The sequence below is a fragment of the Amblyomma maculatum genome, chromosome 6 (assembly GCF_055883805.1).
Source record: "Amblyomma maculatum isolate TAMU_Amacu chromosome 6, ASM5588380v1, whole genome shotgun sequence".
NCBI lineage: Eukaryota > Metazoa > Arthropoda > Arachnida > Ixodida > Ixodidae > Amblyomma > Amblyomma maculatum.
This window is the reverse complement of record NC_139349.1, coordinates 101,150,335-101,177,145: the sequence shown is the minus strand read 5'-3', so window position 1 is coordinate 101,177,145 and position 26,811 is coordinate 101,150,335. Positions and strand designations below refer to the sequence as shown.

Here is a 26,811-nt window from a genome sequence, read left to right as displayed (position 1 = left end):
AACACTTGCTCGTTTAGCTCTTCGAAAACTTTGCTTGTTGCGCCATTAACTAAAGGATGCACCCCTCATAGTTAAAAGGTTAGCATACGAAACCTTTATAAGGACTAAATTAGAATATGGGTCCCAGAGTTTTTTATGGGACCCATATACTATCACCAACATAAACGCAATAGAGCGAATCCAAAGAAAAGCTGTCAGATTCATGTTCACACAGTACAGTTGAACTGTCACTAATGCAATTGAATTCAATACCTACCCTTCAGTCCCGGCAAAACTTCGATGAAAATTTAAATTTTTATTATGTAATCATAAACTTGGAATAAATCCTTCACTGTACCTAATACTATCGAACACCAGACATACCAGACACTCCCACCCTTTTTCTCTGACCCCGTACTTTGTCAAGTCTAGCTTATTTGAACTCTCTCTTTCCCCAAACCATTAATGATTGGAACAGCTTGCCAGCCTCCTGCCTAAGTCTCTTGACCTGATAAACGACCATGTTTAGCATAATTTCATGCTCCGCTATTATCATTTTTCATTTCCTGCTGTTTGTGCTCTGTTTTGTTTGCATTTTGATATTACTGATCACTGTAATAATTTGTTTTTAATCCACTCCTGCTTGGGTCTCATGGCCTGCAGTATGTAATAATTAAATAATTAAGTTATATGTGTTCAATCATAACTGTGTTGCCTAGAATAAAATTTGTTTAAGATAATTGCATAATATCTGCTGTAAAACTGTAGTGCAATCAATTATTGCTCAGTGAAAATAAACACTGCTACACACAACTTGAAAACAAAGTTTTATTCAACACGAAAATCAACAACTTGGAACTTTCCAACGAAAGATGCTGTATGACTGGTGCAAGCTAGGAACTCAGGTTCAAGTAAGCATCAAGGCATCATAAGATACACAATTCACATGGTTTGTCTTGGATCAACAATCTTAAATTGTTGTTTTACAAATAGCTCCAAATATATATATATAATTTTTTTTTTTTCGCGTTATCAAAGGAGTTACGAGTAAAGCTAGCAGCTGTCTTGTAGCAAAGGTACGAAAACTCTCCACAGTGTACCCTGATTCACGGGCCGCTTTGGTTCGTGCTGTTAAACAGGCAAGGCAGGAAACAGTTGTGCTCAAATGCGAGCCAAGCTACAATTGCGCCATCCGACGAAGCAAGATCAAAAAGCAGTAACTGGAATTGAGCTAAGTCGCATACTTTGAACAATGATTTATTTACACAGATTAAGAAATTTATTAAGGTTTGCATATAAACGCGTTACATATTAAGTATAATTGTATGTACATTGAAGATAATAACAAACAAATAATTAGTGATTCGGATAAGGCTGATTAAGCAATTATGCTGCAAAAGCTACAGTGCATAGCATGGAGTTAGGAAAATTGGTTCTTTGCAGCGCAAAAAGAAGTATGCGTGGGCAGTACTATCGCATAGCATCTCGTGCACGTCAGTTACTGAAAATGTCGAAGAGATCACTTCGCCTCGGAATTACACTAAGTTAGTATAAACTGCTCAAATGCAGTGAGTCCAGCTTAAATATATATGTATAACCGTTCCCTCCAATAAACAGCTAATGCACGCACAGCACTCTAGGCGATGTGCGGTGCCTTCAGGAGAGTCAAATCAGCGTCCATCTATCACCACAATACGGGTCCACTAGACCTTGCAGCACGGGAAGAATAAAGCATGGTGGTAATAGGCCGGAGCGTTAGAGGGGCTTCTTCATGGCATCCTCAATCTTCTGCGCAATGAATTTGGCTACTTCCATGTCCTTGATGTGGATGATCTTGCCCGTCTCTTTGGAGCCGAAAAGGGCCTTCTTCTTGGGCTCCTTGAGCAGGATCTTGATGCCCTGGCTTGTCAAAGTGGGTGGCTCTTTTACTTCTTCCCAGGAGTAGGTCCACTCGGCATTCCATTGGCCGAACACGTCCCCTTTCAACACAAACATTAGCCGCCTGCAAAGAACAGATTGCAGCACAACGCGCGATTATAAATACTTGTGACAGGAAAGTGTTCGTGTGTGAGCATAATGCAATTTGTGTATGAACAGTCTCCTTTTATAATATGGAGTACCTTGTTGTGAGAAGGGAAGTGGAACTAGAATGTGCTAGCTTATGTAGGAACTGCCAACAACACTTAAAACAGTGCTAATAAAATGCTAAGTACCCTCACCGGCATTCCCAAAGTGTTTGCAACACAGTGAAATGCCTTGAGATCCTACGCACCTGTTTGTAACAAGCAAGATATTCCTTCCTTCTTCGCAAATGTTAATGTGGGCAGCATAGACATCTGTCTCTGCATACTTGCCCTTGTCAACGTCCTGAAACAAAAAGAAAATTAGACGGTTCAACTCCATTTTAATCATGAAATATTGTGCAGCAGCACGGCATTTTGACAGGACTGTGTTTGCTGTGTCTCAATTATTAAACATCATTCTGCTGCATTAATCAGGCGGCCATGTTTCCACAGAGACTGTCTTCTTAAAGTAATGGTTTTATTAGTGATGGTGTTGCATACAACAGAGCTTTTGCACCATACCAGTTGGGAAACGCCGCTTCAAAAAGTGATTGGTTTTAGTAAACACTTTTCAGATGCCTATGAATTGCCACGTCATCTAGAGGCATTCAATAGAAGCTTTCTGCTATTGCTGTCATTGCCTTCTGGAAATCACTATTTTTCTTTCTTTTTCATCTTAATTACCTCTATGGCTGTTATGCCTTGGACCTTTTGCTATTGCAACTCTTGAATAAACCTTATTTTCCCAGTGACTGTGCACTTATCAACAATTTGAAACTTCGAAATTTAGACAGTTTCCTTTAATGGCCGCGGGCGCCGCCACTATTCATAGACATTCAGATTTTGACCAATCAAAACCGCCATTTTTTTTTATACATGGGCCCTATAGGAAGTTTCGCAACTGGTAATATTAAAGAGCTCTGGGATACGAATCACTCTTTGTACGAAAGCCGGAGTGTTGCTGCTGCTGCACATGTACATCACGCGCCCCTTGTCGAACACAACCAGCGTTCCGTTGAACGCATCAAAGCTCATTGGTGTTCTACAATTGTCCCTCGAAAAGGTCAAAGGTCAAATCGGCTTTAAGCATCAGGCTTTTGCGAGAATTCGTGTAGCAGAAAGCTTTCAGCATCAGCACCAAGACAAAATTTGTGGCAACTACAAGTGTAAGCATATTTAAGAGTTCATTAAATAAAATGTGTAGACTATTTCACAGTATATTTTGGAATATTTTTATAGCTTTATGTTACAGGCATATTAAAAGATTAAAAGGTGTAGACTGCTTTCAGCCACTGCAAATTTTTTTTTGGCCTATCCTGTCATTTGTTTAGTAGCGTGATTAGCACTTAAAATTTATGCTAATGAATGCTTGTTAAAGTCTTCACAGTTTCATTGTTAATGCTCTACCACAGAGCCAATCAAGTGAGACAGAGGACATTTTATGCAACGAAAACTTGTTGCATAAACTTGTTGCCTACGCAAGACTGTTGGCGAAAAATGATATCATTACCTGTAGGAGCCTGTTGCCCTGTGCTTCCATTAGGCTGTATGGCCTGATGATTCCATCAGGCCTAATGAAGCGTGCTGGACGAACAGGCCGGACTTCATCGACAACATCCGTAGCCCTACGCAGAAATGTGTACACAATTACATTTGCCACAGTTCACAAACTGTCAAACTTATTTTTCTGCTAGTTCACAGCTCCTTTTTGTACATAATGGCGGCATTCATGGTCGCAGACCACAGATTCATTCAAATTACATCTTCAAGAATAAAATCACTCGTCTGTAAGCATATGTAAGCTTGGATCACATCAAGAGAACATGGCCTTCTGGATTTATTGAATGGTTTCAGATTCTCGTGATACATGGTATGTAGACACCATAACGATTACAGTCACCTTTACTTGCTTCAACATATTTACAGAAGGAAAGAATTTAGCAAGACATCATGTAACTATTTGCAGTGACGTGGCCTTTGCAACCTACATTTTGAAGTTTATTTAAAATAACCAAGTTTCAAATCTGGTTAATTGGTTTTGGTCTGGGTATTTCATTTAAACCACGGAATATTATTTTCAGCTATGAAAGCCATGAGCCACTCCTAATGCTTTGCTAAATTCTATAACTATCAGCAAAGCAATTGAAATTCGAGAATGCACGCAAACTTGAATGGAAACTGTGTTTGCTGATGTCTGTTCTAGTGTGTCAACCAGCACTGCTTTGCCGTGCAGAAAACTAAACTGCTTGCTTGGCCACAACAAACAGATTTTCAGAGGTGCAAAATGTTTGCTGAAACTTTTCAAGCATGTATATTGCACTGTGCTACCCAAAAGCTTTCACTGGTACAAGCTCGTTGCCTTCTGAAAGCCCCATTCCAGAGTCGCTGCAGTGTTACCTGCAGAGTTCACTTAGGCCTAAACACACCTACCTTTTGACAGCATCGAAGGAACCGCTCGCAAAGTCCACCACTCCAGCGGTGGGTCTCGCCACTGCACCAATGAGGCCCTTGCCAACGCCCTTGAAAAAGCCGCTGATACCTTCCTCCTTAGCGCCAGCCACAGGCTTGGTGACTATGCCAGTCACCCCTTCATAGACGCCCTGCAGAGCAATGACTTCATTGTGCACGTGGCAAAAACATTCAGTCATAGATCAATCAATCATGGATATTTTGTTCACCACAAAGAAGTGGAAGGAGACCGAGGGAGAAGCCGTGTCTGCGGCTCGAAAAGTCCTTAGCGCTGTTGAGGCGTGTACAGCAGCAGGGTGAAACGAAAATGAGCACAAAACAGTTACAGGCGCTAAAAAAAACCAAAAAGACAATCAACATGCATCTGACAATAATTAACGTTAATAAAGTACTGCTTTGAAACCTCATAGGTTATTATGATGTGAAATATATCTTCATTGATCTAGAATGATGTCAGGAAAAGTGAGAGAAAGGAAGAATCAATAAAGCTTTTCACTTCTTCAGACTAGAATATGGTACTATGGAGATGAATGAAGGACGCAAGTCGTTGCCGAGTCTCCGCAAATATATTTGGCAGGACCCGCTCAGCCGGGTGGGAACGAGACAGCGTGCCGTGTAGTTGAGCAGCCACGAAATCCAACCTGCGCATGCTTGGCAGGTGTGCTAGGAACTGTCCTAGTCTTCTGCGGCCAGACCACGATGTCATGCTATAGGATCCCTTCTCTAGCGATGAAGCTATGAGCGAAGGGTGAATGGTAAAAAGTGAATACTGTTGGCGCAAGTTGTACGCGGTGAGGATTGGCATGGCCAGGAGGGGATTCAGCTGCACAGCTGGCAATGACGTCAGAGTCAAAGTGGGCAGGTTTAAGATGGTCAACGAAGGTTGTGTCCTCCGAGCCATTCATGAGCAGAAGAAAGTGCATAGGAGCACACCGGAGCACCTGGAACGGACCATCGTATGGTGGCCGTAAAGCAGGGCATACGGCATCGTGGCGAACAAAGATACGAGTGCACCGCTGAAGGTCAGGGAGGCTGTGGACACAACGAGAATACTGGCGCTGACGTGGTGGAACGACAGGCGTAATCTGAAATGTCAGCAGGCGTGGGTGGCGAGGGCTTGAAGAATTCGCCAGGGACACGGAGAGTAGTGCCAAACATTAGCTCTGCTAAACCGGTCCAAGCAGGACGAAAGGTAGGCGCTCCATCCACGGTGAAGGGATAGCAGATGCCATAAGTGAAGCTTTCAACTGTCAGTGAAAACGCTCAATGACGCCATTGGAAATTGGGTGATAAGAGGTCGTTTTGATGTGATTGACACTGAGGAGCCGAGACAGGTTGGCAAAATGTGGAGTTAAATTGAGAACCACGATCAGTCGCAATGGTAGAAGGGACAGTATAGCAGCTTATCCAGAGTTCCAGAGTCTGATGAGTGCTCTTGCAATTGACTCCGCCATTATGTCCAGAAGAGGTGCCACTTCAAGCCATTTCGTGAACCTGTCAATGCAGGTTGACAGGTAGTGGTGGTTCCCACAGGGAGGAAGGGGAACGACAACGTCGACCTGCAGGTGGTTGAAGCAGCGTCAGGGGATGGGAAGGTGCCAAGAGGATTCAGTGCATCAATGCACATTGCTTTGCTGACAGCTGAGGCACTAGCACGACCAGCGGTGAACGTCGACGTTGATGCGAGCCACGACGAGGTGCTGGGTTGCGCAGATGCCAGGATGGGCCAAAGAATGGAGGGCATCAAAGGCGGTTCGGCGGTATGGTGGAGGCATGTAGGGGCGAGGGTGACCGCTCGACGTTCCACAAATGAGGAGAACGACCCAGTCAGGGAGCAAGACATCCTCCAACACAAGAGAGGTGTCGCGCGTGCGATGCCGTTGCAGCTCGACATCGGCTCGCTGAGTAGCAGCCATAGCTGTGAAGTCGATGATTGGATGTCCATTGTCCGTCTCATTGACATCAGCATGAGAAAGAGCATCGGCAACTATGTTCGACTTTCTACTGACATGGCGAATGTCGCAGATAAACTCGGAAATGTAGGAGAGTTGCCTGATTTCGCAAGGAGCATAGGAAGTACTGCTGGATGCCAGCGTGGACGTCAGAGGTCCGTGGTCGGAAAGGATATGAAAGGGGGACTCAATTATTGCACGTCAACTTGCGAGGATCACGTGACCACAAAGGTGACGTAGAACCTACGTCTCGGCTGCGTATTGCCAGTTTGGTCCTCCTTGCCCTCTCAATACGCTTTTTCTTTCTAAACTTTTTCCCTCTATACTTTCTCCCCTCGATTTGATGACCGGATGGAGAGAGGGAGTAGGCGCATCCTTGCCCTCTGCACTGTTTTCTTTGGAGATTTTTTTTTCGCCACTAGCAGCGGGCACTCCGGCGCTGTGGGCTGTGTTTCTTCTGCATCTTATTTTGGTTTTCCTTTTTTTTTCCTCCTTTCCTAACTAGAGGTGCCGAATTGTGCCGGCGACACAGAGATATCGCGCTCTTCTTCCATTCCCCTGAAAATACTTTGCTACCGCTTCATTTCAGAAACTCGGCTTGACAACCTGCCATTGTAACCTCCTCGAGCTGCGCTCGCTGCTCAATTTCTGATGCTGCTCTCCACGCGTGGCACTTTGTACACGGTCTCTCAGTATGACAGGGAACTATCAATTTGCGCAAAAAAGACTTAGTTTTTTTCTCTACTAAAGTGGAAAATTAGTTTTGGGCATTACATATGCCAAAATTATTTCTACAGGAAAAAACAGAAAAAAAAAGCATGCTTGGCACATAGAATGATGAAGTTTGATTTGATTTGGTTTGTGGGGTTTAACGTCCCAAAGCGACTCAGGCTATGAGAGACGCTGTAGTGGAGGAGTCCGGAAATTTCGACCACTTGGGGTTCTTTAACGCGCACTGACATTGCAAAGCACACGGGCGCCTTGCTTTTTGCCTCCATCGAAAAGCGGCCGCCGAGGCCGGGATTCGATCCCGTGTTGTTTGGAACAGCAGTCGAGCGCCGTAACCACTGCGCCACCCCGGTGGGTAGAATGATGAAGTGACGATTGACTTAATTTGAAAGCTATAACTTTGTTCTTTTTCATATTGAACAAAACATGAATACAAAATATGTAGAAAACAAAGATTTTCAAAAGACTGCATGAAATATTCCTTTTTTGTCCAAACAGTGAGCGATTGGAATAAACTGTCCAGCAATATTGCATGCGCAAAGAGCCATGAGGAATTCTCCTCTCTGTTATCTAAATCGCTAGACTAGCACTTGCAGGTATGCTGTCCATGAATTGTTTTTTTTTGGTTTGCTACGACTGTATTTCATGTGCATTTTTTTGCTTACTATTATACGTGCACTTTGATGAAACCAAACCATTCCTATCTTAGTCCTGAATAGGACTGATAGTACTGTAAATAAATAAAATAAATGCATAATCCTGCGCAAACCATCAAGGCTTTCGACTGTTGTCAAGTCAAGCAGTCTTATCAAAGAAAACACTTATTCCGTGATTCTCCTCCTCAACAGCGCTGCGCGCTTCGCTCAACTAACAGCCTGCAGAAAAGAATGCCACGTCTGCTCGCCTCATTAACATCTGTTCAGGGCTCTTTTAGAGCATATTTCAATGTGGACTTCAATAAAATCCAAAGCGCACCAGCAACAATACAATGGGCGATGAGATAAAATATTTGTTCATGTTTCATTCCCTGTATTCGAGCGAAAAGCCTGGGCCCAGGCCAGGTAGTGGAGAGGAGTGGCAGGCCATGCGGTGGCTGTCACAGAAAGAACATAAAAATGAAAATAACAGTGACTCAGCGAAGAGCAAGTAAAGTTCTTCAGCGGTTTTTCAGCAAGTTTGAATGAAGAAACATTAATGAGAAATGAAATGCATTAATGACAAACTCTGCCTTGCCTTGCCAACGGCCAGCTACCTTTGTTAGCTTAGCGATAGCCCCAGAAATAACAGCGACACGAGGTTCCAGCCGTGGACCAGGGCGAATTCTTCTTCAACAACGTTTCTGAAAAAGCTGCACAAGGTCTCCTCTGCAGCTGTACGACTGCTCTCAGGTGGTTGCCAATCTGCAGCAATTAACTCCCTTAACTGAAAAATCTACTCCACTTTAGAGAGCTTCACCTAAATGCACCTTTTAACGATTTCTTTCAACAGTGCACTGATACGGAAAAAAAGGGAAGTGCAATTTCTAAGGAAACTGACAAGAAGCGACAGTGGCACAAAAGGAATCTTCGAGCAAAAAATAAAAAGAAAGCAGACAAAAGGGCCAACAGAAGTGCTCAAAGACTCTCTAGGTAAAAAATCTAAGGAACTACTGACCATGACAAGGTCTCGTCCTCCCTGAGCAATGCCCTCGGCAATGTCGTTGGGGCGCCGGTTCTGCTCTAATCTTCGGCGGCGCTGGTACTCTTCGTCCATGGTTAGGGCAGCGATGCCCTTCCCAAGTGTGCCCGTGATGCGGGACACTGCGCCCGCAGCACCACCTGCACATTAAGACAGCACCGAGGGCTGAGCAAGTAGAGAAGGTGCACTAACCTGCACAACATCCCCTCTAATCGGGTGACACGCATGGTAACCTGGAGACCAACGAATACTCAGGACAACTCCATCCAATCTCTGGCCTTGGTGAGAGTTGACTGCTTGTTCTTTGCGGCTCTGTTGACATTCCTTCAATAATAATAATAATTGGTTCGCTGTCACACTTGTCACAGTAGACACCTGAACCACACCTTAAAGGAAGGGAGGAAGGTGGGAGTGAATGTGGAAAGAGAGAAAGAGCAGTCCTATGTGCTCAGGGCTACGGAGTAATTTCGACCACCTGGAGATCTTTAACGTGCACTGACATTGCACAGCCCAAGGACGCCTCTTCGTTTTGCCCCCATGGAAACAAAGGAGACATTTATTCCTCAGTGGGGGGGGAAAAAAAAAAAAGGACCTTGCAAAAAAGAGGCAGCACAGCCACCATTTGCAAACGAATTGCAGAGGTGTCATTAACACAGATCACTGAAGTTAGACCGCACTGTCATTTACTTTCAGACAGCGATCAGAATCCTTTCAGCTTTGACACGATGAAATGACACCACCAAAAGAATAAGATATTGTTTTTAACTCTATTCTTGCAGCCTTAAAATTGTCTTTTGCCGCCGAACATATCGTATTTACTCGCGTAATGGACTCACTCGCACAATGAACCTGCCTACCAATTTTGGCGCTGAGAACTTGACTTTAAAATAAGGCTTTAGACGTTAGCGCGTTGCTCAGTTTCACTTGTCGCAGTCTACAATGTGTTCCGAGACGCTGTGCGCCCTTAACAAGGAGTGCCAGCAGTGGCAGGTATTCAGTATGTTCACTTTATTTCACTGCTATTGGGCTGGGCCCCATCCACTGCCACAAGATTGTTAGGACATGTGATAGCAAGCTAACATCTCCGCATATTTTATTTAATACCCCCCTCACGTGCGTACTGGTTCTATTGTGACAGCTCAGCCATGCGTTCGCGTCAAAGTAATACCCTGTGCATCACTTTGCGGCGCGGCCGCCGTGGCAGCTGCACGCAGGCCACACACACACACACACACACGCACACACACACACACACACACACACACGCACACGCACACACACACACACACACACACACACACACACACACGAGCACACAGCATAAAAAAAAATCTGCATGGACAACATGCTTGCTATGCACCTAATTAAAATGAAAATGCACTCCCAAATACATCGTGCCATTTTTTCCGAACTTGGCGAAATTTTTTTTGCAGACATTGTATCGATTTTGACCAGTGCATCCCTGACAATTCCAGATTTTTCCCGTTTGCTAGACACCCTGTGAACCCTCCTCTCAAATTGATATCAATTTTTCTTGAAAAAAAAAAATGGGTTCATTACATGGTTAAGTCAACACAGCCAGAATTAGCCAAATAACTAAGGCAAAAAATATGATGGCATTGCTCTCGATAGCCCCCTTTTGAGTACGCACCGCAATCACAGAAAAGGAAAAACTGCATGATTACCGACGGCAAAGCCCACCACCACATTCCATCAAATACAGTGGGAAACGGTCACCTGCTTTACCTCACTCAAGGTAAAACAAAGCACATTGTTTGCTCACCTACAGTGTGTCCAATAAGGCTTCGAACACCAGTGGCCAGACCCTCGGCAAACTCCTCAGGCCCTTGGATAGCTCCCTGCAGGGGCTCGTAGAAGAAGTCTCCGACGCCAGTCGTGAAACCAGTCAGCAGGCCCACAGGGTTGCCAATCACATCCAGACCCAACACCACCACGTAGATCTGCTTCAGCGTCTGCGCAAACATTTCAACAACGGCTGAGAGCGCAGAGACACCGAAATCATACCAGCATAATAAAAGAACAGTGTATAAATATATAATCCATTCCAAAACTCGTTTTTCACTACAATGTGGCTTTCATTCCTCCATTTTCAAAACTTAGCACTCCAATGTCAAAAGCCAATCCTGTATATAATACATGCTTGTAAAAAAAAAAAAAAAAAAAAAAAAAAAGCCAGAAAAATTTGATGGCAAACAAAGTTTCAAAATGAGTAATTTCTGAAAAGCTCATTGGACTATCATCATCCTCAACAGCCAGCCACTGCAGGGCGAAGGCCTCTCCCATATTCCTCCAAATAACCTGGTCCTGTGCTAGACTTGACCCCTGCGAGCTTCTTAACCTCATCTGCCCACCTAACTTTGTCACCCCCTGCTATGCTTTCCTTCCCTTGGAATCCAATCTAATACCCTAAGCGACCATTGGTTGTCCTCTCTTCGCACTGCATGCCCTGACCATGCCCATTTCTTCTTGATTTTATTTCTCTGGCCCACTCTGAACGCTTCCTATCTCTTAACGTTACCCCTACCATTTTCCATTCCATAGCCCTCTGCACTGTCCTCAACTTAAGTAGAAACCTTTTCGTTAGCCTCCACATTTCAGCCCCATAGTTGATATCAGGCGAGATGCAACTGTTAACACTTTCCTTTTGAGCGATACCGGTAAGCTGCTAGTCATAACCTGCGAGTGCTTGCCAAATGCGCTCCATCCCAATCTTATTCTTCTTATTTCCTTTTCATGGTCCGGATCTGCGGTAACCACCTGTCCTAAGTAGACATATTCGCCTACTATTTCCAGTATTTCGCTACCTAATGTAAACTGCTGTTCCTTCCAGAGGCTATTGAACATTATCTTAGTTTTCTACATACTGATTTTCAGGTCTACCTTTTCTACTTTTCCTGTCTAGTTCATTAATCATTTTTTGCAATTCATCTCCTGAGTTACTTAGCAAGGCAATGTCATTAGCAAATCGCAGATTACTGAGGTATTCTCCATCAACCCTTATCCCTAGCTGCTCCCATTCCAAGTCTGTGAATACTTCTTCTAAGAGAGCTGTGAGTAGTAATGGGGACATCGTGTCTCCTTGCCTAACCCCTTTCTTTATAGGAATTTGCTACTTTCTTTATACAGAACAATGGTTGCTGTTCAGCCACTATATATATAGTATATATCTTCCAGTACTTTCACATACTGTTCCTCTACACCCCGATTTCGCAATGCCTGCATGACCGCCTTGGTTTCTACTGAGTGAAATGCTTTTTCGTAATCAATAAATGCTATGTGTAAGGGCTGGTTATATTCGCAGCATTCTTCTATCACCTGATTGATGGTATGGGTATGATCGATGGTAGAGTACCCTTTCTGAAAACCTGCCTAATCTTTTTCTTGATTGCAGTCTAAGGTTGTCCTGATTTTATTAGCGATTACCTTGGTAAATACCTTATACATAACAGACAGTAAGCTGATTGGTCTGTAATTTTTTACATCCTTGGCATCCCCTCGCTTATGAATTAAGATAATGTTAGCATTCTTCCATGACTCTGGTACCGTCAATGATACCAGGCATTGTGTATACACAGTGGCCAGTTTTCTTAGCATGATATCTCCTCCATCCTTCAACAATCTGCAGTAACCTGATCTTCCCCAGCTGCTTCCCCCCTTTTCATAGTTTCTAAACCTCTCTTAACATCATCCTTCGTCACATCTGACTGCTCTTCACTACTGCCAATCTCATTATGGTAGTGACTATTTCAACTACTGTATAGATCAGTATAGAACTCCTTGGCTACTTCGACTATCTTGTCGTGATGACATTGCCTGCCTTGCCCTTTAGCGCATACATCTGATTTTTGCCTACGCCTAATTTCCTCTTCACCGCTTTAAGGCTGCCGCCGCTCTTTGGAGCATGATAATTTTTTCATGTCATACTTCCTTACGTCGGACACTTTGCCCCTATTGATTATCTTTGATAGCTCTGCCAATTCTAACCTGTCTGTTGGGTTGGATGCTTTCATGCTTTGGCGTTTCTTAATCAAATCTTTCGTCTGCTTATATAATTTGCCGGTATCCTCTCTAACTATACTACCGCCTACTTCTACCGCGCACTCAATAATGATATTCGCTATGCACTATGAGTAATAATATTGCATTATACTGTATTTTAAGAATACAAGCCCTTTGTTCTTATTTTAAAGATGCCCTACACAAGCATGGTATAATCAACCACAACAAGCGCAATTCTGTGGGCTGACGCCAACTAAGCCATTGTCACTCTTGCATGTAAGTGGGGGAGACAGGGCAGAAAATAAGCAGATGAAAGGAAGAGAAGAAAAGATGAGAATGATGTCGCAGCCTGTGCTAGCTTTACATAAGCCCACAATCACATTTGAAACACGATTTTGCAAGCCTCCATTCAGAACCAAAATAAGCCTTGATGTGTGGTTTGGTGGGGACGGCCGTGGTCAGTGGCTGTGTTGGGACTTGTTAGGCCAATGCAGCTAATAAAGCATGCGGGAGCAGAAAACAAAAACAAAAACTAACACTGTAGGAACACACAAATGCTATGAAGACTTAGCAAAGAGGAATCAAGAGAATGCGAAAAACAACACTGCTACTGGCATTTGTCCACTACTGTGAACAACTGCAGCGTTGAAGACAGTCGCCTTGCTAGTTGGAGTCGCTCATGGTTACTAGTATGTAGTTTTTACCTATTTGCAACCCTCCAGCTTCGTGCAGCTGACACTAGTGAGAAGCTCCAGGACAATAAAAACTGGCTAATTTCCAGCACACATTTACTCAAAGCACCCACAGGTGCATTCAACCAGAAGCATAATCTTGATTCAATGCAAGGATGGCAATATAAAAAATTAGAGAAATTCCGGACATGAAAGGCAGGAAAAATATTCCTCAAGCATTACTTATATTTATTCCCTCTGCTGATCGCATCTTTGTAAACATCTACCACTGAAAGTCGGCACTTTGACCCCATTGTTGACCCCGTTGTTTCTTTGTCGGCACCTTGTTAAGCAACGCTTCCCAGTCATACTGTGAACCGCCAACCAGTTACAACCAGTTTAGCTGCGGCAGATGAACAGCAGTGTCAAGGTCAGTCATGGTCAGCTATTGAAAAGGCCTCTAACGATGGATGTCAAATGGCCTGGTTAAAAGGGGGGCAGTTCGTTTTCATAAATGCACTAATAAAAGTTCTGCAGTCGTAACAGAAGAGCTCAAGCCTAACTCAAAAGAAAGAACAAGGCATTTGTGACACTGATGCCTCCAAAAAATTAAAAGGCATCATCAGCTGCGGTTAATCCTCACAGAATCTTCCTTACCTGACGGAAGTAGTGGGAGGACGCCTCGTTTGTCAGCTGGTGCATGGTCAAGTAGGTGTTGCTCTTTTCGAAGTAGTCCAGCCTGGCAAATGTCAAACCAGCATTCATATATGTATTCAATTCCAGGTTCAAAGCTTCAAGCATTAAACACACATACTAGATGCTTCAAAACCAAACAGCATTTAAGAACTAAAGGGAGTGCTTTAAAGGGAGAGCTTTATAATCAATCAATAATGAGTGCAAGTGTACCAATGCACAGCTGCTTTGCTCTAGTTCACAAATTTCTGCAACTATGTTGCCTGCCCTCCAGACACCAAAAGCATGATGATAAAAGACTTAGCATGACATAAGACCGTTCTGTCAAGACTCTTAGCTAACTACTTTTCAACAGTAGATGTACAGTATATTCATATAGCTGTATAGCTTTCTTTTGTAGCAGTATGGCTGCACTTGGGTGGATGTCAATGAATAATTACTTCCGTAGTAGTCATACATGTTTCAACAAACTCCTGCTTGACATATATGTTGTGAAACCCACTATTCTGGTCTATGGCATGCATCAGCATAGTTTCCACAACACTGCATTGTTCAGGTGAGACCATGAAGAACTGTTTGGCTTTAGTCCCTATGTTCATGCACCAGTGAAATGAATAGCGATATGCGAGAAAAAGGAAAACATGCAAATAACGTCAACTGCGTCACTCACTTGAGAACGGCGTCCTGGATTTCTGTGAAGGTAACTCCAAAGCTCTGAAGCAGAAGGTTGAAGAGGCTTCCGCCGCCACTTCCCTTTGTGTCGGCCGAAAGCGAGAAGCTCAGGTGAAGCTGAAACACGAATGCGAGCACATGAGCAGACAGCAGAAATGAGTAATTACATAAAGTAAAAAAGGTCAACTCAACGAGATGAGCTTCCTCACAACAGAACAAAAAATTCATCGAAACTACAAAAAAAAAAAAAAAAAAGGATAGTAGTTTAACATAGCCAAACTGAGTAAGACATGCGAAAGCACAAAGTCAAATGCAGTCGAAGATTACAACAAAGGTTTGGTTTGTCGGGTTTAACGTGTTTGAGACTCAGGCTATGAGAAACGCTGTAGTGGAGGACTCCAAAATTTCGACCACCTGGGACTTTTTAACGTGCACTGACATCGCACAGTACATAGGCGCCTTGCTTTCCACCTCCATCGAAAAGTGGCCAAGACCGCGATTTGATCCACATCCTTGGGCATAGTAGCCGAGCGCCGTAATGACTGCGCCAGCCCAGCGGGGCAATTACAACCAAGGTCATGCTCAAAGGTTAGAGGTTAAAAGTTATGGTCAGTCATGGTGGGGTGCTTACAACCAAGGTCATGCTCAAAGGTTAGATGTCAAAGGTAAAGAGTTATGGTCAGTTATGATAACCAATGGTACAGTGAGCCATTCAAGGTACTTAAAGACAAGGAGCACACAAACCCTAATTTGGATTCAGCATCTCATGAAGTAGTGCTTTCACACACACAAAAAAAGAAAAGGGCATGCATGCACTTTCAAAACCTCCCGTCTTTAGTGTGCCTTCTAAAACCCCGAGATTAACTCCTGCTCCCACTGTTAAACACTGCACAAAGTGTTGTTGTGTGGTTGCACCTTGATTGGTGAAAAGTGGAGCATATCGAAGAAGTCCTTGGCCCCCTGCTCCGAGAACTGCTCGGCTATTTCCTTCAGGCCCCCTCGGGTCAAGATCCTGTCTTTCTCAATCAGTTCCTCCTTAAAAACAAAAAGAAAAGAAAAATATCGGTGAGAACAGTGTGCTTCATCAGAAAAACTCAATCCATCCAATGCCAAGTCAAGTAACAAATTCCAAGAACTTACGTGGTTGGCTTCCCTCTCGTTAAGTGTGAGAAACGAACTGATGGCATTGACAAAGCACTGGTCGATCCTGGCATGGAATTCCTGAACCAGAACCTTGAAGTACCTGAAAAAAAAAGTGAGGGCACTCATACACTTAGTCACTCCAAAGTAGGCTACAGCAGGCAGATATCAATCAGTGAAAGGGGGCCGTAATGCTTCGGAGGTAAAAAAGAAGCAATAAATAGATCTGTTCAGTAATTACATTAATTATAAGTGTTGTGAGCTGTTAGAAATGCATTCAGGAAAAACAAAACACTGATGGTAACACACACCACAAAGGAAAGAGGTGCCAGTCTACTGCTTCTGCATATTAGATCACAAGTGTAACACTTTTAAGCAACATAAAACTGGCTTCATGTCAGAAAACATTTAAAAAGAGGGCGAACAAGATGAATTATCCGAAACACTTACTTGAACTGGCGAACTTGCGAGTAGTCAAACTGTCGTATTATCACACTGGTCTCGAAGAAGGGCTTCGGAACTGCCAACAAGGAGAGACTAGGTTCAGTCACCCCAGAAACTTCAGGCAACACATATACACTTGTAACTACAAAGCTAATGGCAGTGTAAGAATTTTAACGGAGATTAACATTTGCAGAGTCAGAAATGACAATATGCTATGTTAACTTGAAGCAAACAGTACTGTTTTAGTGAGCTTAGTGTTTGAGCACATAGCTGTATGAAAGAAAGAATAAGTGGAAGCGACAAATCTGCTCCGACAAAATGACTGTCCTTTTGTTTGTTACAAAGGCTTCTAATATGTGCATGTGGTATATCACGACATCGTTATTAAAAGAAATGCGAGTGGAAAACTACCATATTTGCTTGAATGTAACCAAAGATTGTTTTCTTAGCAAAACAGAATTAAACCCGGATATATCAAACCATGAGTATCCCCTTGGAAATCTCTTGCAAAATTACAGCAGTGTTAGCTGCATTTTATCGAACTCCTACTAAGTGAACATTTGATGTATCAAACTGTGTAGCATGGTCCTGCAAGAGACGCCTCTCCTAGCTTCATTCCCATGACAGCTGCGCACGGAGTCTGGTTAGCTGAGCGTCCTTGGACACTTGTTGGTCACGCATGTGCTTTACTGTAAAACCGTGGGACGAGGTGAACGTCAGGTGTGCTTGAAAGGGGCCATTGGTTTGACATGCTCGTTTTGAACATGACACTGCTGTCATGCAGAAAAGCTAACATTCGGTGCACCAGGTATCGTGCGGTGAAGCCAACCTAGCTGACTGAAGGCTGCAGCAGCTTTTGTGGTGACTAAGAAATCAACAGCATCCTATCTTAATCGAGTTGATGTTGCGTTCATAGTGTGCCTGTAACAGAACCAGACCTCTAATGACCGGTGGTGGGCTTTTCTTGAAGCATCGTTCACTGCAACTTTGATGCACGCCCCACTCCAACGGCACTTCTGCCGCGTGTCAAAAACGTCATTTTGCAAAGCCTAACAAAAGGGCTTATCAAAGTGCGCATCTGGGAAGTTAGTACCAATTTCCTAAATGCCTGCAAGAGACTTGTGTCCTGCCTCAATCTGCCACTTTTGAGAGTAACCGGGAATTTAGGGGGTCGAAAAAAAATTAGGGACTCTCGATGTGATGTGCAACGTGCCCTTCTATAAATGATACAGCATGCCTTGCCTTGATGTGCAATATTTACTCTCGTGGTGATGCAGAAACAGACAGTGCAATAAGAATGCTAGAGTTAGCCTAAAAAAACTTGACGCTCAATATTGCAACATCATGACTAAACCCAGCCGCGTCAAGCTTAACTAGAGCAACATCTTTTTATTCGGAGAAATTGATGCCTCTGCAAGCAGCAGCAAAGTGATGGCAAACCACCTATAAGTAATAAATAATAAGGAAAAACTCACTCATGCCCTCTCCAAAGGACCTCCTGATCGTGACCGGGGTCAGGATCACAGGGAAAGTGCAGTCCGCGATCTGGTTGTCTATCTGCAACCAAATGGTGGAAGGAAGAAAAATGAAAATGCTGGCAACGAACAGCTTTCTTGATCACATGCAACAAAAAGAAACATATCAACTTCTGCACCCATATCTATTGTACAAAGATGTTTCTTCAGTTGATAACCAGGTGTGTTTGAATAATAATCTAGAAAAGGTGATTGCGTGGTGCAACGATTGGCAGATGTGTATTAATTGTGAGAAAACCGTTTTCATGAGAATTACATACAAGAAAAGTCCTCTTCATTTTGTGTACGGTACTAACAACACATCATTATTGGAGGTAACAGAATATAAATATTTGGGCTTATGGATTACTAACAACCTTTCATGGACAAAACATAGATACGGTTGTAGCTAATTCACTGCGCAAACTTTTTTTTCTTGAGGCGCTCACTGAAGTCATCTCCGCCCAGTGTCCGCCTATTAGCTTACAACTCCCTCATCCGTCCACTGTTAGAATATGCCGTAATTATATGGGACCCTTTCACCTTAACTAACATTCATAAACTTGAGCGCATACAGCATAAGATCGTTAGATTTGTATTTAATTCATATAGCCATGCGTCTGTCAGCGAGCTTGTGAAGCGTAGTGGATTACCTTCTGTGACTGAGCGCAATCGTATCTGCCGATTAAAGTTTATTTTCCAGCTCGTAAAAGGTCATTATAATATTAACACTTCCAATTATATTACTTACTCTTCAGGTTATAATACAAGACAAAGGCATGCACTAACAATAACCCCAGTGAACGCGCGAAATAACTGTTTTAAATATTCTTTCTTTCCGAGGACAATTACGGAATGGAATAAACTTAATAGCGAGACTGTAACTCAGAGTTCTTTACTAATGTTTGAAAAGTGCCCGCAAATTTTATGAATTTGAGTGCGTTTATATGCTTGTATTTCTTTTTGGTTTTCCCACCCTGCTATGATCTGTACCAGATCGCAGTACCTATAAATAAAAAAAATCTTCAAAGAAAAACTAAACGCAGCGTTAATGACATTCAATTTCCTTTTAAATTCTTTTTAAGATTTGTTTTTCACATGGTGTGCAAAGCTGGCAAAGGCCCAAAGCGTATAACTTGCAAACCCACAGTACTGTCTATTTTTTTTTTATCAACACCAACACAGAACACATGTATACTGCCAAATTTCAGCACTCAGCTACAACTTCTGCAGTTCATGATCAGTAAGTGTTAGTTATAATACTCCTGCAAATGTCTAACGAATGAGGACACTGTTCGAGAAGCAAGAACTGCAAGCCATGTGCAGAACAAGACGATCAAAAACGCCATGGCCTGATTCGTCGGCAATGCTACACTGCACCGACAAGTAGAACAGAGATGGGGGGCCTTTCCAAGTTACAACCAACATATTATATGCACTCTTCCTACAGTTCGAAAGCCCTCTTCCTTCCTGCCAGCTAAAACCTGCGTACAGCTTCAGACCAAACACACCACTGTGTATCACCTGAAGCAAGTGGAGCTTGGCATGAATCATGGTCTGGTGCTGAGACTGCTTGTATGTCGCCCAAAACCCAGGCCTGGCGAGGCGCCGCAGATCCCTCCGGGGATTCGAGAGGACCTTCATCTGCTTGAAGTCCACCTGAAACGTACAGCATTGCCTGAATTAGGACTGTCCATTTTCAATACAAAGCAAGAATTAATGGAAAGAGAAAGAATGGGTGGGGGGGTTAAAACCCTGTTAAAGCAGTACCGTGGTGTCAAAACAAATTTCCTAGTCACACGCTGCTTGAAGGAGTTTTGTCGCCAAAAATGGCAAACATCCTTCCGACTTTTTTTATGTTTTCATGGCGGTAACTTCTGGTTCTCAAACTGGGTTCGGTTTGCCGGGCTGTTTCTGTGGGTTCTATGAGCCTCCCACACTGTCTTCACCCTCATTTTCAGTGCACACTTATGTTCCGAAAGTCTGGGGACCATATACAGTGTCTCCCAGTTCGTTCAAACTCGTTTCGGAGTGCTGGCGCCTTTTAGCTCGTCCCTCAGCTCACTGTTGACATCCTCTGCAGCACAGAGCTTGGCGTGCAAAGGTATTCACTAGGTTTCAAGTGATAACAAGTCAAGCTGGCCAAAAGCTTGAACAGATTATCTGCCAATAAATTAGCTTTTAACTGTGAATGGCTTTAATGACTGTGTGTGTGCAATTTTTTTTTATTGAAGTCATTGTGCCTAGTGATAAATACCAAAAAGTGGCCCCACAGTCTTGGTTCATGTTGCTGTTGTGCCCTCCGACGGTGCGGAGCAACGCCAAGACATGTTTTACAGGAGAGGTTTGGAGAAGGGCAAAACGATGAGGAGAGAGCTCAAAATTTGCCTACACCAGTTCATACGGCTGGCACTGAGGCCGAGGAAGCACTAGATATAGAATAGGGGCATTTTCAGAATGATTACGACAGCTTTAATTTCATTTTTAACGCTCGCACACTTGAGATGTCAGCAGCTACGCTGTAAGAAGCAGCCCTGCAAATCGTCAGCCGTCTTCTCTCACCTCGTAACCGTTGACCATGAGAACAGAGGCTGGGTCCCTATCCAGCCGGCGCAGATTGCTGTAATGCTGGTACTGCAATTCCAGCTGACTCGACTGCTTGGCACTTACAGCCTTGTAGTAGGTCTTGCTCTCTTTCTTGGACTCCCACTTTACACCCGAGCTGCATCGCAACACAAGGGCAACACTTTGAGACAGTTTGTCACACACGCTAGCCAGAGAAAGGAAAGCACAGGACCCGAAGACAAGGGATCAGAACGGTAATACTATGTTACTTAAAGGTATACTGAATAAAAAAATTGCCGCCGAGATTTCCAGCGCAGATGGTAGCTATTGCAATGAGAGTGACCAAAACAATTCACTTTATGAACAGAAATGAGCGGAAAGTAAGTGTTTTAATGAATATTTCTCAAATCGCAGCGCCTAGCAGGCTCCTGTGAAAGCTCTGACAAAACCGGATATTACGTTACAACTACTCCCATCGCGGCCGGTCGCACCAGTTTTTCCTTTCCCCCGTGGCACTCACAAAATGCACGAAGGACGTGTTTTTTTTTTTGCTCCCTCCCACCGTAAACAATTGTCCGCAATACGTGCCCTCCTTACGCGTCCCCCTCGACCTCCCTCGTGTGCACCATTCCACACTTCGCAGCATTGTGCACGGCGTGACGCGGAGTACCGACACTGCGTGTAGCCGGTCAAACAACTTCAGGTGTGGGGGCAGCGGCGGCGGAATCGCGGGGCCATGACATTGCTAAAGGTAGTTGTGACGTCACACCCGCCGGCTCACAGTTGGGAGCGCGCTGCCTCAGACCCGGTGGCCGTTCAGAAAACATCAAAAATACAACCATCCGCTCAAAGCTAACCCTAATTATGCGTCTATACTAGTGAATATTTGTTCAGTATACCTTTAAGGTATTAACAAATGTAGAGTTAATTTAGAAACGGAGTGTCTGTGCACAGCTTCTCCCAAGTAAAGGAAACAGGAAGATATCAGTACAGAGCTCAACTTGAAAAGCACAATCAAAAAACATCCATGAGAGATTGCACAATATTTCAATTTGGTTGGTTAAGGGGTTTAGAGTCTCAAAACAACTCTGGCTATGAGAGACGCCGTAGTGGAGGGTTCTGGAAGTTTCGGCCACCTGGGAGTGCTCTGACACTGTACAACACACCGGCGCCTTGCTTTTTGCCTCCATCGAAAAGCGGCTGCGCCGTGGCCGGGCACAGCAGTCGAGCCCCCTAACCACTGGACCAGGACAGGGGGTCACACAATATTTCATCTGACCACCTTAATTTCACCATGCATGAGCTATTTTAATGTTTTTTTCACCCTTGTGTGAAGCTACATAGTCAAGTTTAGTTCTGCTGTAGCATATTACTTCTAAATACTTTGCCTCCTCAGTTGTGCCCATTCTGTCTGCTGTTCTGTCTCCTTGTCTTGTCAGCAGCAAGTGCTTAAGGGAGGATCCAGCTTTCGGCAGAACACCTTTTATCTCTTGATGGATGTACGTAAAACTTTTTGAGGAAGTCAGAACTAATATTACAGCTCTCAAAAAATAATAGTGATGCATTGCAAGGATATTCTTTTTCTATAGTTTATTTCTCCTGATTCTTTTGAAGCGCCTGCAGAATTTAAAAAACGAGGCAGAAGACTAGTTAAACATCCAATGCATTTCTACAGGTGTGCCACAGGTGAAGACATTTTAAAACTTTTTTTTTTTGTGGAGCGCCAATTTTCATATTTGAAAACTTCCGATGTGGTTATTGCACATCGTCTGCATTTTGGAGGTAATTTCATATAAGAAATTCATAAACCATAAAATTAAAAAAAAAAAAAAAGATGATAAAGCCTTGACCTAGCGCAAACAGTTGTTAGGAGTGCAACAAAACGACCAGGGTCAAAATAAATAAATAAAAAAAAAACCTGGACCACAAGTTGAGCGTCTGGCAAAAAAATCAGAACAGAGAAAGACAACAATATCACAATATATTTCCCCAATATGCACAGCCGCCGCAGTTTATAAATCTATTTTTTTCTTTAGAGTACTTACAGTAAATTTCTGCACTGAAACTTTGTACAGCATAAAAATGATGTGTACAATGATTTAAAAAAAAAATTTGGGGTATCTTTCGAAATTTCAAAGCCACATACCCCTTCCTCACAAAGTAAAACAATTGCGAAGACTACATTTCGCTCGGTAATCAACTTCGGTGTTGAGACAACAGCAGCAGCAAAGAATATGGAAACCATGGCTGCCTGTTGAAATGCACACTCATCTTTCTGCAAACAAATTCCTTGTTTTCTGCCCTGTACACAATAAAGCATTCATTTACAAGCGTGAATAGCATGAGCTGTGAGTCAGGTGCATTAGAAGATCATGCTTGCAATTATGGCATGCCTGTTGGATCGCCAATAGAGGGAGCATCACCAACTCCCACTGGTCCTACAAATCATGAATAGCACAGCTATAAATTGGTAGTAATTACATATATTTAGGTGCAAACATGAGAGAACATGTACTTTTAAAAAGTGCATGAAAACACGAGTGAGATCATGGGTGCCATCGTTTTTCAGCGAGATATTTGTAACACAGATTAAAATCCCGTCTGCAAAATGAAGCAAGCACATTACAGGAACACACACTCTTTGTTTTCTTTGTCTAAAAGGCCACTCAGACCGACTGTGCCTTGTGGGATCCATGCACGGCAAGTTCTGAAGTACCGTAAAAACCTGCATACAATACCAACCTGCATAGTATAATATGAAGTGTAATTTCGGGATAGCAAAAACGAAAAAAAAAAAAAAGTGAAGTTTTCACCTGCATATAATGCGAGCGAGGAAAGATCAGTAAAAGTATTTATTTGCACTGCATTTCGTGGCTGCCTCGCGAAGCGTGCGAGCTCCGCACTTTCGCGTCCAACGCAACCCACACCAGGTGCCGAACAACGCCAAGAACCTTCATACGCTGGTTTGCTCTCCTTCTCGCAACGACACGTTAGATCGGAGAATTTCACACATTGTGAGAAGAGCAGCTCACGTTCGCCCCGCCAATCATAGAAGCCATATAGTTCTCCGACTGTTCTAAAACAGTAGGCCACTTCCAGTTCGGACGTGGGACGGCACCGCTGCCGGTTTGCATGTGCCGTGCTCGCGTCTCTGCGTCTAGCACCGCGCGTAGGTGCCTGGCGTATGCACCAGGAAGTGTTTTCGGATTTAGAATTTTTGCGATCATCACCGTCCGGTGTATCGTTTGAAGAAAGTCCCTTGCTAAAAACATCTTTCTCATACCTCTAAACGCGTTCGGTACCCCACTTTACCCGAAGGCACTACCAACACACTCCTTGGGAATGCTGGTCAAGTGTTCGCGACTTGGCTGTCTGGCGTAGTCAGCATGGCTGGACAGACCCGTGCAACGTGCCGAGAGATCCTTTCACTATCCCTACATCGTGCGAGGTGCTATAGACCTCTATCCAGTCGCACGTGCATCGCGGGCACTGTGGTCAGGAGGATCACGGGGTCAGTGTGGTGAAACTGAAACCATCAAAACAGTCGGCCAATGCCACCGCAAGATAGTGACTCCTCTGGCCAGAAGCCCGATGTAGAGAGCGCAAATTAATAACGAGGTCAGAACTGCAAACACGAGTGGAAGCAGGTTTGAGCATTTTGGAGCAGCTCAGGAATCAGTAATAATGCCGTTTTGGAGCAGCTCTGAAGCAGTAAAACAAGAGTTTTGGAGCATCCTAATTATGTGCAGCGGCTGCCCATTGTTATACCCGATATATTGTTAAAACCGGTATTAAGTGGGTTTGACTGTATGTATATTGAAGCATAAGAAAAAGTTGACATTAACTCGATGCCCCTGCTGAGTATGCCAGTCTTGCATAAAAAAGAAAAAAGGAAATGCAATAACAAGTTAGCCAAATAAATACATGGACTAACCCCGTGATGGAGATGTAGACAATCTCTCTCCTGGGCTGAGCAGTAACAAGGGAGATCCCGACTGCCTGGAGGTTGAGCACCACATCGTAGATGTTCCGCTCCAATGCTCCAGACTACACAGTCAGACACAAATCAGCAGGTCAGCAAGCAACTCCAAGCAAAACAGAATGCCACAAACAAGCCTACCTCGACAAAAAACAGGCCACACGCAAAGCTTGAAGCTTGACAAACGTCCACGTACTACATATCGCTTCTTTTGCATCAGATACACACACCGAGATCTACTGTGTAACGGATGTTCCAAGGGATTAGAATGTCAACTCCCACTGACAAGCTTTTCGGTTCCTGCTATACTAACTACAAGCCATTACCTTTGAAATGCATTTCTGATGTTAAAAGATGTGCCACTTCAAAAGATTATAAGTGTCGCCTGAGAAGACAGATGCACTGCCTAGACTATTAAGTCGCACATTAACAAAGAACAAATAGAGATAACGAGGAGTTATGGCAAAAGGCTGCTATAGGCATCTTTTACTGGTTCACAAAAGGTTAGTGAAGACGCAACCCATGTAATCACAAACAGGAGGTAATTAAAGCCCAGACCTCTTGTATTTTGAAGACCAAGGCAGAGTCTTCTGTGAACAAAACTGTCCTCTGCCTGCCGTTCAGAAAGGCGATCCAGAACAGCTTCCGCTCGTCCTTTAGCTGGATCTGGTCACAGTCATCCTGCGAACATGGGCACATACATTTCGACGGGCACAGCAACTGTTGCAAAGCAAGCACAAAAAAAGTGCACGGCAGAATCCGCCGTGGAGAAATGTGAAAGCCTCAACATTGCTACTGCACATGGCACACTGAGCGCCCTCTGTCGAACAAAACCAGCGTTCATTCCACAATTGATTTACAGGAAAGGAAAGACGCAGTAGCTGTCACTTGCGGAATCCCGCTACTATCATTCTCATGGTAGACAAAGAGAATTATGATGTGCGTTTCACGATCCCAGGCGTGCTGCAGTTGGTTAAAGCGCTTGGCTGGGGATCCGAGGGAAGGAGGTTCAATTCACGGTGGAGACAGGATTTTTATTTTTCTGGTGACGTCATCAGGATGATTTACAAGTGGAAACCTGCGGTATACCGCGAAATCTCTCGAAAAGTGGGACACTTCTCGCGGACAATCAAACAGACACGCTGGCAAGTCATGAGTCATAAAAGGCTTTCACCTTAAAAGGAAACGCAGAACACTCAGGTACACGTGCAGTCACCTCTTCAGAGAAGAGGGTAGAAACAGACCAAAAGTCAACACATTCTGTACAGTTTGCGTAAGAGCACATGGTAGCACAGAACATAATAGCATAATAGCACATAATAGCGTAGGACAAAAGTGCTGCAAGAAATGAGCAAATGGAAAGGGGAACGCAGAAGTAGGCACACACACCATGAGCAGCTCAAGCTTGTTGAGCTTAACACAGTCCTCGGAGCCCCAGAGTAGGCAGCGCTTGGCCATGGGGTTGTCCCAGGTGTAGTGGACCGCAGTCTTGGGTGGCAGGAAGTAAGCCGACATGTCTCTGTAGCCACTGCATGCACACAGAGACAAGCCAAGCCAGTCAAGACTGTAGCATGTGTGATGGTGGCCGACAAGACATTTGCAAACACATTCACAGGCTATTGTAAATGAGAACAAGGCCGATAACACGCAAAATCTGCAAAAATTGACAGTGCTGTCCATGTTAAGATATGCAACCACTTTGTTTATATATGCTCGAAGCGCTACAGAGATGAGATAAACTAGGTCATGAAAAATGCTTAATTGTATGTGCACAATTTATTCATGGTACAACTAGCAATAAACTTTGTTGCATTTAAAACTGCAAAATTTTTTTAAGCAACTGTTTTAATCAGATGCAGGCAACATTAAAGTCAACATGAAATAAGTATGGTAGAAGTCCTGTAGCATCTTTTGCCCTCATCAAAATTACTTTGCCATTAAGTTCAGACAAAGGCGTCAAACCATACTGGAAAAGAGCGAATAAGAGAGCATAATAAACTTACTACTGGCAATATGTCAGCCTCACGCTGCTCTCGTTCACCAGGAAGACGGGAGACAGCCCGTCTTCATAGTCACCAAAGCCCACTACAGCTGCACTTTCACCAACTTGACATGTCATGTATAAGCCTCCTTTCTGTAGAGGACGAAAGAAGTCAGGAAACAATTCAAAATCAATGACTAACCTGAAGTTTCTGCCCCACCCAAAACTGATGTTGTATGTATTTTATATTTATGTATATTCAC

At 43.7% G+C, this 26,811-nt stretch overlaps 1 protein-coding gene across 2 annotated transcripts in view; it reads right to left on the bottom strand.

The window, feature by feature from the left end:
- Positions 1-793: 793 nt before the first annotated feature.
- Vps13 (vacuolar protein sorting 13C) overlaps positions 794-26,811 on the bottom strand; it is a 120,436-nt gene continuing 94,418 nt past the window's right edge. For both annotated transcript variants that reach the window (XM_084607199.1, XM_084607198.1), the window contains 18 exons: positions 26,571-26,701; positions 25,957-26,095; positions 25,126-25,248; positions 24,523-24,635; positions 20,586-20,745; positions 19,548-19,682; positions 17,985-18,066; positions 16,516-16,585; positions 16,066-16,168; positions 15,841-15,960; positions 14,924-15,042; positions 14,218-14,299; positions 10,653-10,842; positions 8,846-9,009; positions 4,473-4,642; positions 3,553-3,667; positions 2,252-2,346; positions 794-1,981 (listed from right to left, as the gene is read on the bottom strand). In XM_084607199.1, coding sequence (XP_084463325.1) covers positions 1,735-1,981; positions 2,252-2,346; positions 3,553-3,667; positions 4,473-4,642; positions 8,846-9,009; positions 10,653-10,842; positions 14,218-14,299; positions 14,924-15,042; positions 15,841-15,960; positions 16,066-16,168; positions 16,516-16,585; positions 17,985-18,066; positions 19,548-19,682; positions 20,586-20,745; positions 24,523-24,635; positions 25,126-25,248; positions 25,957-26,095; positions 26,571-26,701 — 2,358 coding nt within the window. In that variant the 3' untranslated portion in view covers positions 794-1,734. The remainder of the gene's footprint in view (positions 1,982-2,251; positions 2,347-3,552; positions 3,668-4,472; positions 4,643-8,845; positions 9,010-10,652; positions 10,843-14,217; positions 14,300-14,923; positions 15,043-15,840; positions 15,961-16,065; positions 16,169-16,515; positions 16,586-17,984; positions 18,067-19,547; positions 19,683-20,585; positions 20,746-24,522; positions 24,636-25,125; positions 25,249-25,956; positions 26,096-26,570; positions 26,702-26,811) is intronic.